Raw genomic sequence first — 13,739 nt, 5'->3', positions numbered from 1 at the left:
TCAGATATATGGGGGGGAAAAAAAAAAACATTTTCCCCTGTAAAGGTCGTTATACTGTAGAGCTGAAAATCACTGCTGGACTGTTCCAACATTTTTTTACTGGATTATGCAAAAAGCAGTGGAGGGTTATAAACTACAATTTTTCATCATTCAGATAAACACCACAAGTGTTGATTACTTCAAATCAGTTATATTGATTATTTATCGCCACATAATTTTAGTTTAAATAGAACTGGTTTGGCTAATTTGTTGCAATTAAAATGTATACTTGCTGAAATTCAAGCAAAATAAAATGAACATTGATTACAATAATTCGTTTTTTGTTATCTTTTCAGAACCTCAAAAACCAGATCATGACAACGAATGTTTGGGTTAATCAGGTTAGTACATTTATTTTATCATTTTCCAATATAACGTACATATCATGTATTAGAAATAACTTTGCTTAGTGTTGCCAAGATGTAAAATATTAAAATGAAAGCAAGAATGGTGCTGGAAACAAAATAAAATTATTGAGATATAAGAATTTATTCATGACCTGCACTCCTTTTTTTTATTTTCTCAAATCATTATGTGATGAAAATTTTAAATTTCTTACAAAAACAACTCAATTCAAGTTTTTAACGGCAAAAAAAATCTAAAACATAATTAAATTCAAAATAATTACTTACACAGTTAAACGTATGCTGACATGTATGTAAAAGATTTACATTTTTTTTTAAATGAAAAGAATGTTTCTCATACTAGTTAAGAAACTATTTTGCTCATTATATAATTATTTTTATTTTGATGGTTACAGAAACAAGCCTATCACGATATAATATATCTTTAGGTAATCAGTTTATGCTATTACGTTCAGTCCAATGATGAACTAATACAAAGTCAAAGAATGTCATAATAAATATACGTCCAAAAAGCCAAAGAAAAATGTTCCTAGTTTTGTATACCGTTTTTTTAAGAAATGAGTCTCTTAATAGAGCCACCCGTGATAGACAGAGGCTAAAAATCCCGTACTAAGACTTTTATTACAGATTCCTCTTGGCCATAAAAGTCACATGCCATAGATGAGGAAAAATAGGCGCGCACATGTAGTTTTCACAAATTACCCTAACTCGCTCCTATTTGGAGCGTCAGGCCATTTTCCATGCAACATCTTCGTAACTATGTTGTAGAAAGCTCACTAGAGGGAGCATCGTATACAATAATGACCTTAATCGTAGTGTATTATGATCATCCTCACCGTCAACTTTGTTGGAATCTTAGCTATATCCTGTGCTATTTATAATGTTGTTGTCCTTAATTTTTAGCTGAATAAAGCTTTTCCCATCAGCCAATATGCTGAAATGATTGTTATTGAACTTTACTTTCTCATTTAACGATGTCGGTTTCAGTATCCATATATCACCACGACAACGCCTGTAATATATTAATAGCCTAAGAAATATTACATTCTAGTTTGTTATAGTAGTTCGTTAATTTCGACATAAATTTTTGCAAATATTCGAATGTCTTTATTACTCCAGAAATATGAACTTCATCAGTGAATATTTACGCGTGAAAGAAAATGCTGATTTTAAAATAAAAGCGAAGAGAATGGTAGCATTGAAAGGTGAAAAATATGAGGTACGGTCTAAAAGCTGTCAAAAGGACTAAGAATGATGCCTTGGTATGTTCAATCACTAGCCAAACACCATTCATTTTCTTCCAGTGAGGAAAGACAAAGATGGATTATTATCCACTATTCATCATTCCAGAATAAAAAAAAGGAATGATAAATGCCTTCTATAGAATAAAGAACCTGTTGAGAACGTGATAAGGACTCCATAGTTCCAAAAGTGTGACTGAAAATTAAGATGAATAGGATGGGGTTTGTATACGAAGAAACTCTATAGCAAGATTCTTGGTTCGAAACATTTCTCAACGAAATCGGAAAGAGAAACTATATTTCATATGGAGATTTATTAAGAATTATCTCTTCCTATCTGCTGGCGAAACTCTTTAAGGATTAAACTGGGTATTAATTTTCAACTATCTGTCATTCTAACTCTTTCATACATTCAAATAAGAAAATACGTAATTTTCTACTTGATGAACGGAGGGAGCCAATAAATATTCAAATAGTTTTCCCAGAGTGCTGACATAAAAGGAATCAGTCACACAAATTTAGTGACTAATGAAACTCAGTGGGATTGCGCTTCATAATCAGAAGTTTAGTTTATTGGAATTATGGCTGAAACGAAGACAATGAGGCTAGCATACTGTACATTAACTGCATGTGTTATCCGACCGATTTGTTCTGATGGATGAAAAATCCGAAGATAACAGGAAGGAATTCCAGCCGTGTACCACCACTGACTCACCTTTATATGGAAGTTCTTATAAAAGGTACGCGTATCCTAAAGAATTGGAACATAGATATTTCCAACCAAAGGACAAATGTTCCACCTTCTTCGCTATGTAGGGAGGGGAAGCTGACATCGAATCAATTATAATCGAGAGGTTTTAGTTGTCTGTTAACTGCATGATCATTACTTGGTTTGTTGATTTCATTGGATGAAATTATGGTGTATGTAGTTTAGCTTTTTTTGAACCAGTAAAATATACATCGATCGCATCAATTGGAAAGCATCCATCATTACCCATATATTCAGGGGACAAAGTTGACATTAGACATGTTAGATTAAAACCGAACAAGACATTCTGTGAAAATCGTTGTTCTTGTTACTTTAACAGCGATACGGGATATAAGAAAGTATCCACTCTCCTCTGAGTGGAAACCAAAATGAAAGGAAGTCTCCGAAAAAAAAATTGTGAGAAACATTTATGGAGGAAAAAATTAAGGGAACCCTTCCAAAATGCTTTTCTTATTAGAAATGAATAATATACCAGTTCTAATATAGTGGGAAGCATTTCATATGAAAATGTAATTTCATTATATTTCCTCGTTACCCTGACAATACCCATGTTATCTATATTAATGATGTCATCATTCTTATTTTCAATACCGAGTATATCACTACTCAAGAGCATGATAGAGTTATTAAATATTACCAATCAGGATGGTAACCTCTAGACAAAATCTGCGGTTTAGTCGCATCAGTTTTAACCCATTTAACAATTCTAAGAATTCAATTGTGGCAGTACATTGTTTACAATAAAATAAATGCTTGAGAAATAAGGTAATTAACTTATTCATGAATTACAAATCATTTTATTTAATTATCTGTCAGACTGTTGTAACGTCTTTCAAGTTCTGAAGAGGTATTAAACACGGCCAACTTTTGTTCGTCGTGATGCTGGATCACGACATATGATATCCAGTCAACGTAGAGTAAAATCTGATATTTCGTCACTTACTTAAGTCTTAGTTAGTTAGTTAGTTCTATTCTTAGGCGTGGATCTTCTGCACTGTAGCATACAGACCTTCCAAACCCAGATCTGACGGTAATCTTTAACCTTATTCCCGTGGTCTCCTATGAATGTATACCGTGTGTATTCTTCTGGCCAATTTGCCAGTTTTGGGATGAGAAACCTGAGTTTGGGGAGGCGAAAACTCTGCCGCTTCCGTATGAGACAGGTAACATCACCTTCAGTAGAAAATCTCCGATAAAGGTTCTTCGCCTCCTTAGATAGGATTCCAACCAAAAGGCATCGACGAAGTTGACTGAGCCACGGAGGCTCGCATATTAAGTAAAGATAGGTGTAATTAATTAATTTTAAATTATCAATCATCAATTAATAACATTGTTAATGGATTCAAAATGTTCTTCACGACAGAGATGTGTTATGTCTCAACGTATACTCAAGTGAGCCTCACCCTGTTTATATGGAGTAAAGTAAAAACTTTAGAAAATTTAAAATTTTAAACTTCATCTTCTCCACTGTGAACGACCAATTTCTTCACTTCACAGTTATTACAGCAAGAATAGTTCTTAGAAAGTTCCATCATAATAGCTGACGTTTTCATTTGGATCAAGCGTATTTAAGTAATGACCAAACCGAATTCCGATATACAAAATACATCTATTACAGAATTCGAAACCGCGTTATGTTGCCATTATTCAAGCCTAAGAGCTCAGCAAAGTACCTATTCTGGAACCCAAATAGAGTCGTGCATATCTTTGCTTGGAAGATTCAACGACAAATCGTTCTGGTTAATTCAAGGCATACCTTAACCGACCAAAAATTCTATATCAAAATAAAAATTTAAAAAAATACTTAATTTGCATTCTCTAATCCCTAAGATTCAAAACTCTAACCAAATCTGTTAATCAAGCTGACATAAAAGTAAATAATGAATACATCGTTATCTAATAGAAATCTTTCCACACATTACTACTGAAACGTGTAAAAACCTACAACAGTATCCAATGATCCCAACAAAAAAGGAAAAGTTTTTATAAAAGTTTAAAAAATACATCTTTAAGATAGAACTATAAGAAATGTTCTGACTCCCTGCATTCCATGAGAATACCACTTTCATGTTAAACAAAAAGATATCTTCAGTTATATAAGGCTCCATCATTGTACATGATCGCTTTTGGCACAGAAATGTGCATCGATTCATAATGAAAAGTTTCAAAACTAAAACCACACTATCTGTTGTCATTAAGTTCATTTATAAAAATCTTAAATTTGGACTCAACAATCTGCTGCTCGTGAGATGGATGTGTTTCAATGCCTTTAGGTGGCAAATGATTTTCGTTGCTCAGTGGAAGATCAACACTCTGTTTACTGAGGCCTAAGAAAACGAATTCTGGCTTATCAATTCCTTCAATCATCACTCATTCAGTCCATCTACGGGATTAAAATATAATTTTTTCGGTCAAATTTCTTTATGTGAATTAGTGGGTTTTAACTTTTTACTCGAGGCTTTGTTTCAGGGAAGAGATGCAGAATGAGCCTAACTGAAGGATGCAAAATTAACGTCAGATTCTGCTAACACACGCACACACACTAAATCGGAATTTTTTCTTAAAAAAATTCCGATTTATACACTTCTTTTTTCATTTTTCTCTGATATTAATAAAATATTGTTTGATTATGAAATTGCGTATTTGTGTGTGATGTTTTCATAGAGATCTCTTTCTTAAAAATATCGTCTAATGATTCTTATATATAAGACTATACATAAGGCAATGATTTTTAATATAAAAATCTATCTGTCTAAGGATAAAGTGAATCCCTTGTTTATAGTCGTAACGATATCTTTATCTTCCCCATAATTCCGAGCTAACACAGCGTGTGTGTGTTCGTGAGAGGCAAGCTAATTGTCATTTGTTGTTCCCTCCTTATTCCAGCTGTTTCCATTTCCCAGTTTGGTAGTATCTCCGCATGAAGCATGCACCCATTGCCGCCGAGTTTGTCAATATTTGAGACCGGGGGAAAACGGGATGAAATTAATGAGTCGTCGGGCCAGCTTGCAGCTGGACTTGTATCGATTCATCTCACATTGGCAACAGAGACTGGGGCTATCTGATGGTAAGGGCTGATATCATCTTAGCTTCAGTTTGCGCTAAAAAAGACGCTACTTCCCAAGTGTTATCCGAGATTTGGGAACGGCAATGGGCACCAGTGTAAGCTCCTCGCAAAATCCGAGAGTGCTATGATCAATTAGAACCATTTTCCTGTAGGCTGAGAACCGCATGCACTCGTCGATTGCACAAGGAATGGGAGGAAAGATAAAGCGGGAGACGCATGAAGATGCGATGCTTACAGAATGGGAGCACGAACAGACAGATATAGAGTAGGTGGATGGATAGATAAAATAAAAGTTAGAGGAAGCAAGAGATGAGGGAAGATGGAACGAGATGTTAGATGGTAGAGATTTTGTCGCAATAAATGTTTGTGATAAAATCCATTGTGATTGTGTGTGTGTGTGTGTGTGTGTGTGTGTGTGTGTGTGTGTGTGTGTGTGTGTGTGTGTGTGTGTGTGTGTGTGTGTGTGTGTGTGTGTGTGTGTGTGTGTGTGTGTGTGTGTGTGTGTCTAGACAGATAATTGTATTATTTTTATTAGAACGCGAAACTCTCTGTCTGCTAAACAGACTACTCTTTGTAAGTAGAGTAGAGCTTATAAATGATTCTTATTATGTATTTACAGTAAAAGCATGGTGAGTAGGAAGGCTAAAAATGCTAGTTATATTAGGAAACTAATAGTATTTCGCAGTGGTTATTGTTGTTTTGGGTTTTAGTTGGGCGGATAAGTTGTGGATGGTATCGTTCGATAAACTATCTACATATCCTTACTGTTATGTAGACAGTTTATCTACTATTATTATACTACCAGTTAGTAGGAATATATATGATCGTTGACGATGTTCATAATTTCTTATGATACATGTTTGAGAACGAATTTTGGAAACAAACGTTTTGTATTAATAATGAAATATTTTTAAGCAGATTCCCCTATGATTCTTTTAAGCGTTCTTAGTAAACATTGCAGTTCTTGTTATACGTAAATGTGCATCACCAAGTGGCTATCTTGACCAAGAGGATAGCGTATCCGATCTGTAACCTGTAGGCTGTTGGTTTTCGAATTTCCACCGTGGGCATATTTGTGGATGTGTTTAGGTGGTAAATGAATTTTATTTCATGTTTTAGGCGACCACCGTGCTTACTGGAGGCCTGTGGGACTTGAAAATTTTCCATGCTTGTTTTAGAACAGGGTTTCCATATCTAACCTTTATCAATGTACTGTAATCTTACAGCTCTTAATGGTTGGAATTCGCGTATATAACTGCGTATGCTGTAACAACTTTATCAAATTTTAGTTCCTATTTTTAATTACTGCGATCACAAAGCCTGTTATGTTGAATACCTGGGAGCTTCCTTGTTTAAATAAATAGATGACAATCTGTAGAATAATTCTCTGTAAGTACTTTGACAGCTAAGAACAGCCTTGTTGTTATGTAGAACTGCATAGACGACTTCTATGCTTTTAAACAATCTTAAATTACGTTTTTAATATTTATATCAAATTTATTTTACAAAAAAAAAGCCTGAATTTATAGAACCAACTATATTCCAAACGCATATTGAAAATCAGTGAAAATGATGCGATTCTTGTAATAAACTTTTCAGCAAATCATGTTGAGTTTTTATCTTAGTTTTTATTTAAATTTTGTTTTAGTTTTTCCTGATTTTTGTTCACTAACAGTCACTGATGTAACTGTTAATGAACAAAGAATGAGGATTTTCTGAACTGCGATAGCATTACTTAATTCAGTACATTTTTCATAAATGTTTCAAATTGAAAGTTACTTATTTAGAATATAATGCTACATCATTATATTCTAATAAAAATGAACTCTATTATTCTTTATATAGAAAACATAAAAAGAATAAGTGTTCATTTTTATTATCATACGGTAGCAAAGAAAAAAAATATGAAACATAGAACTGATCTGTTAACTAAAATGAATTTAAGACTGTTTCATCTATTTTGTGCCACTATGGTAGCTTAAAAACATTACGCCTGTAGCATGTAATGCTGTAACAGTTAAGCAAATAATAATATAAAAAAATATTCTCTCTGATGCTATGTATGAAATTTAGGCATATTACTATAAGAATTTTAAATTTTGCTGATTGTCTTTGTTCTGCGCTCGATTATAAACAGAATTCCTATCTCGAACATCGCCATCATTCCACAAAAAACTTCTGGATGTGGTATATTTTATCTGATAATTGAGCTTATTATTAGACCATTAACCGAATTTGAAATGGAAATAGACTTTGAGATGGAAATAGACTGAATATCACAACAAAAATGTGCATTGAAAGTTACTTTTAAACATAGTGATATTATAAGATAAAAGGTGTGGAAGCTATTTAGTAAAAAATACGTTAATAAAATTGAACTAAAAATTAGAAATACATATAATCAAAGAGAAAATAAAAAATTAATAATAAATGTATAGATGCAGCAAACAACGACTCTACTGAACTAGGTAGGCAATAATTTTAAGAAACACTTAGGGAGTTTACACGTTGCCATTAGATTTCAGCGTGTTCTTTGTTTTCTGCTTAATTTACGTAAGGATCACATGTAACCAGGTGATTATCGCCTGCCTCGAGGCAATAAAATGGCGATTACACTGGCAAATTAAAAGAGGATGGAAGAGGAGATGTTTCCCCCCTTCGTAACGTTTAAGTAGCATTACAGAATGCTAATTACAAGGTGTCGGGTTGTTTCTTGCATATGTGGGTGGAACTGGAGACCGTGAGCGATAAGTGTATTTTGTTTTGCCTCACAAATATGTAATCCGTTATGATAATGTACAGATGGAGGAAGAGAAAATGCCACAGCGTGAAATAGTGGATTTAAACTACTAGTCGTGGGTTCTTATATGGTACACGGTTTGAATGGTTGGAGGATTAATTTGGAATTCGTTCATATCTGATTACCATATTTCATTTTAATGTTCCCATTAACTGCATCGTGTTGATATTTTTGTTCTCCTTGCATACGTGTCCGCTTACTGTCAATAGATGGCGCACTTGTAATTAGTAACCTTCAGAATAAAATGAATATGTAACAGTGTCGCCTTTCGTGTTTTCTGTATATAAGTTCATTAAACGAATATTTCAATGGAAAAAAAAAATTTCGAACCGTATCGAGAACAGAAAGATATTTTTTTTGTAAAGGAAATATAAAACACTATAGCGCCTGGTGTGGTGATTGGTTAGTGGATCCCCCTCTCTCACCTTTCATGTTTGATATAATAAGATTCCGAAAAGAATTTCATGTCTGGTTGCTAGAACAGCGTTTCCAGACTATGTAAAAAATAAAAAGAAATATGGAAAATTAATAAAAAGAAATCCTTAGCCCATCCTGGGTGTGTATTATAGTTTTTTTTTTTTTTTTTAAAAAAAAAAAACCTTCCCTTTGGCCGGGTCGCATAAAAAAAAATAAAGATTGCTATTCCTTCACTTTTTTCATTTATTATCGTTTATTATTATTATTATTAGAAAGCTCCAGGGAGTCAACACATTGAGGTCATCCACACCAGCTGTCATACCTTCTCTTAAACTCATTCACACTAGGTGTACTCACTGTTTCATTCACTTACAGTTCTATGAGAGAAACAACTCACTGTCACCTCTTTCTTAACCGCAGACAAACAACTTCCACAGACGCCCCCTTGTCCTCTCCCACACCTTCCATATAATGAAACATTTTATCGACCGATATTCTACAACGCCCTCTCAAACGTTTATAGACCATATCGCCCCTCTTTCTCCTGTCTATCAGTGTTCATATACTACCAATCTGTTGTAATCTACATTCCATAATCTCAACATCATCTTTTTTGCTCTTCTTTGCACCTTTTCACAGCTTCTTTTATCTCCTCCGAATTCAGGAGGCCAAATCCGAGCACAGTGATCCACGTGAGGGGGTATCTAAATCTTGTAAAAAGGCAAAACGATGTCCTTATCCTCACATGTCAATGTTTTTCAATATCGCAATTATCCTCCGAGTCGTTTCTTGTAGTTTCTTGTAGCATAATCCCACTAATGACGTTGGAAATCTCGTTACATCAAAGTGAAGTGCGTAATTTACAATCTTATTATCATTGAAGTCAAATCAATGTTAGTGTAAAGTGTAAAGTGTAAAGTTTTGATTTAAACAAAAAAAATTCAAACTCACAAGATAAATAAAAACCATTAACATTGTTTAAGTTAAAGGATATTATATCCCATATTGTTTCTTAGCCGAATAAGAAACTCAAAGAGTTTCATGCCGAATATAGAAACTATATAAAGTTCGGCGATTCCAAGCGTAAGCAAATACTTGGATAGAGCAGCAACTGACCCTTGAAGGTAGTGCAAGCTGAGGCAACTCATAGAAAGGGTGGAGCAAGCTCCGATCACTATTCTTGATATTTACCTATAATGTGAACTTAACTCCTAGAAGCTGTATTATTGTTCAACATTATGAGAGAAGGTCACTGCCCAGACCGGTTTCGACCTTTTTTGAGGTCTCATCAGTGAGTAGGTAGACCTAGTTAATACCAAGTTTGCGTTAACATTGTTTTAATAATCAGATATAACATAATATATATTTTGGGAGTTCATGTCCCTCATCATCAGTCTTTATAGTATAAAAGAGTGCTGAGGGTCGGCAAGTAGTGAGAGGAGATCCAAAGGTAGAGTATGATAGTAGGAGGCTATAAAGAGGCTTCGGTCGACCAATTTAGTTATGTGGGTAAAAGGTAAGACATCATACCTGTCTAAAAAAAATGAAAACTGTACTTAAATTATCCAAAATAAATAAATAAAAAAAGAGAAAAAATGATCACGAAGATTTAATCTAATGACGAATTGATTAGAAAACCAAATGAACAGAAATCACTGTTTAAGTAAAGGACCACTCGAGTGACCGTCTACCTCAGTGGTGGTTCCACTCGGTGACAGGCTCATCCTACCACCGAGCAGAACCGCTCATTTTGCAGGGAAAAGTATCCACCAACAAAGCCCCACACGAAAAACACTAACCCCAGAAACTCAAAATGCTTTCTCAGACATTTGAGAGAAGAGAGCAAGAACCAAATTAACCTAAAGCAGCTCTAAGATCTAAGATATTGTTCAATCATGGGAAGACGTACTTCACTTTATAAGGACTGGCTTAACGGGGCGAAGCAAGAATGCTTTTCATCTTCCCTGTTATCTGTAGAGATAAGTTGTTATTGAGCTATTAAAGCTCTGATCATGGCAGGAGGGTAACAGCAATAATCGAGCCTCAGAACTTCATCGGCTACAGCATTGCCATCCATTACCCTCCAAGGGTTCTTAAAAGAACTGGGCGATGGACTGAGTCCTTGACTCTTTATCCCGTCATCTGAATGAAGAACATCTGTGGATAGGGTAGTATTGAGCTAAAAAGCTCTAGTCATGGCTGGGTAACAGCAATAGCCGAGCCTCAGTTAAAACTTCATTGGCTACAGCATTGCCATTTGTTACTTTTAGGACTTCCAGGGTATGGAAGTAGAGTCCTAAAAAGGACTTTAGGACTTTTTAGAGTCCTAAAAAGGACTGTAACTCATCTCTCCCATACCCTCGTACCCTCCAAGGGTTTCTCGAAAGTAAGAAATGTATCTATATTATTTATTATTACATTTTGTGTTGGATGTATTTATATAATCTATTAAAACATTTAGACAGTTTTAAATAAATTTTAAAAATTCTCCAATAATTTTTTCTTTGTAACATTTTTATATAAAAATTATATTAATCAATATTATATATATATAAATTTTATACGCCTCGTCTTAGAAACGCAATACACTCATGGAATGAGTGATTTATAGCAGAGCAGTTTTAAGGCGTAAAGAAAAATTATTTCTATATTCGTTTGCAAAAACTTCGAAATAGGGAGAAAAAACATCATAATTGCGACATCATTAATTAATTAGTGTTATTATATACGTAATTTAATGCTAATTATAACAAAGGATTAGATTAATCCCTTAAAACTGTTTTGTACATATATTTATGTCATTTCCATTAATATACTTAAGCTCTGCTGTTGTTCATTATTATGAACAAAATGCATTCATTTTTATCTTTTTATTAAGAATTAACAATTTGCTATTTACGGTAAGTGTGGCATCATTTATGCGCAATATTTTCACAGGGCACTGAAGGTTAATTAAGCCCATTAATCAAATTCATTCTTTAAACAGTTTCGTAAACGTTGTTGTTTTCCGTCACGAGTTTAATTCATAGTACATTTTCTTTTTCACCATTGGAATCAGGTCATAGCTTAAAATGTAGATAATTTCAAGAATATAATTATGTTATGATGTTTCTTAATTAGTTATATATTGGAAGATATTTATTTACGTAAATACATGGAATTTCCAAATCTCATGTATGTAGAATGTCTTTACCGCGCATGCGTCGCAACAGCCAATCAAGAGTGGTGTGCATTTAGATTTGTTATTTTTTTTTTTAAGCGAATTACACGCACTAAAGGAAGGCTGTAAATTTACAGTGTATTATTACTAGTGGATTACAACTGAACTCATGCAGAATGACAAAAATCAACAACTTAAATACATTCAACAATTTTAAAGATGTGTACCTATTTGTAGTTCAGAGAGCAGATATACGTTAATCACTGACAACGAGGGTAGGAATGGCTTGCCCTTCAATTTCGAAGAATATTTTATTAATGTAAAATTTAAAACAGAAATCTGCGAGAACACTGTTTTTTTTTTATTATTTATTTTTTTGCTACCACCCGTGTTTTTGTAGATAGACATGACATATTTCAAAAAAAAAGGGGAAAAATGCTTTGTGTCAAATCAGAATCCGGAAAATGTGTTTTTAGTTGAGCCTTCCTACTAATTTTTTATACTGTAGCATAAAAATTGTTTGGTCTAATTTTAAAATATTGCACATGAAAAAGAGTTTTTTTTTGCATTTTATTTTTCTAATTTGTCACTGCAAGGGATATCCTTGGGTTACTTCCGTGAATATCTTAGGCGGTGTTTTATCGTATCTAGAGAAGGTAAAGCAACTTATGAATCGGAGAGGTAGCCGCTTTTGAGAAAAGGCTATTGCATATGCATGCTTTAGTTTTGGTACGTGCTTTTTCAACGACAACAAAGACTCTCTATTTATCAGCATTTGCGATGAATATTCAAGAGATTTAGGATTCCATATTCTATTTTTGAAGATTTTCACGCCAGAAATTTTATTAAGCAATCTGCAATACGATTTCCAAACTGTAGATTTGATTAGCCCACCGTCAAACGTATAGGACGTTGCTGATGCTGTTTTGAGGATAAATATTTATTACATGTTTTTTCTTACTTCTCTTTAATAGCTGTTCTTCCTTTATCATAGTTATTCAACAAAGTTAGATATACATATTTATCATACTGCTGTAGAGTTAATTAAAGTATTTACATAAATACCTCATTTGTTTATTAATTCGTGAAGAATATCAATTTTTTGTTTTGTGTGTTTAAATGAGTTTAAAATTCTATATAACGGTCAAGTAAGAGGTGTTTGTTAATTGTGTTGCATAAATGTATACAGTTTCGCAATAAGTATATTTATGGTGAGAGGTGTAAATGAATAAACATTGAATAAAGGACACAAATTTAAAAAAAAGTGTGTGTATAGCAAAACAATATTTGGAAAGTACCATTCGCAAATGTTGAATATAAGTCAACAAACATTTTCGATGAAAGGATAAATGATACGTGGATATACAAGTATTAGATAAAATCCTTTGGTAGAGTTGAATGCCATCAACAGACAAAATTATTATCGAATACATACTGATTCAACTGAAGACTTGATCCACTAGGTTATGCTTTACAACACACGTATGTTTCCCTTAATGTACCTGTATAGCTTGTGTATATTCATCACGTTATTAGTTGTCATCAGATGTTGAAGGGATTTCAGGATAATTTTCTTTAAGATTACTTTTAGAATACGTTTTTGTATGATTAAGATTCTCTTAACGTTTTCGGAGCTAAGACCCAAGACGTAGATACAATAACAAAGAATCCATTAAGGCCTAATATAATTCTAGGAGGGCAAGGTAACTTGCATTTACATTGTTTCGTATTCTTTCAGTGAGCCACCCGCTTTAGATATTCTAGAGTGGAGCAAAATAATAAATCCATATCAGCTTATTATCGATTGACTGCGTATATAAATCCGTTGCCCGTTTATTCTTGTATTTAACAGATGAGATCTTTGTTAAAAGAGAGAGAGAG

At 33.6% G+C, this 13,739-nt stretch overlaps 1 protein-coding gene across 1 annotated transcript in view; it reads left to right on the top strand.

Moving 5' to 3' along the window:
• Positions 1-13,739, top strand: part of LOC150101852 (acetylcholine receptor subunit alpha-like 1) — a 160,646-nt gene that overhangs the window by 101,813 nt on the left and 45,094 nt on the right. Inside the window, exon 2 of the mRNA XM_090400948.1 lies at positions 336-380. Coding sequence (XP_090257074.1) covers positions 336-380 — 45 coding nt within the window. The remainder of the gene's footprint in view (positions 1-335; positions 381-13,739) is intronic.

This window comes from Typopeltis vanoorti, chromosome 11 (assembly GCF_054136105.1).
Source record: "Typopeltis vanoorti isolate ZY-2024b chromosome 11, IOZ_Tvanoo_1.0, whole genome shotgun sequence".
NCBI classification, from domain to species: Eukaryota; Metazoa; Arthropoda; class Arachnida; order Uropygi; family Thelyphonidae; genus Typopeltis; species Typopeltis vanoorti.
This window is presented reverse-complemented; position numbering and strand designations above follow the sequence as displayed.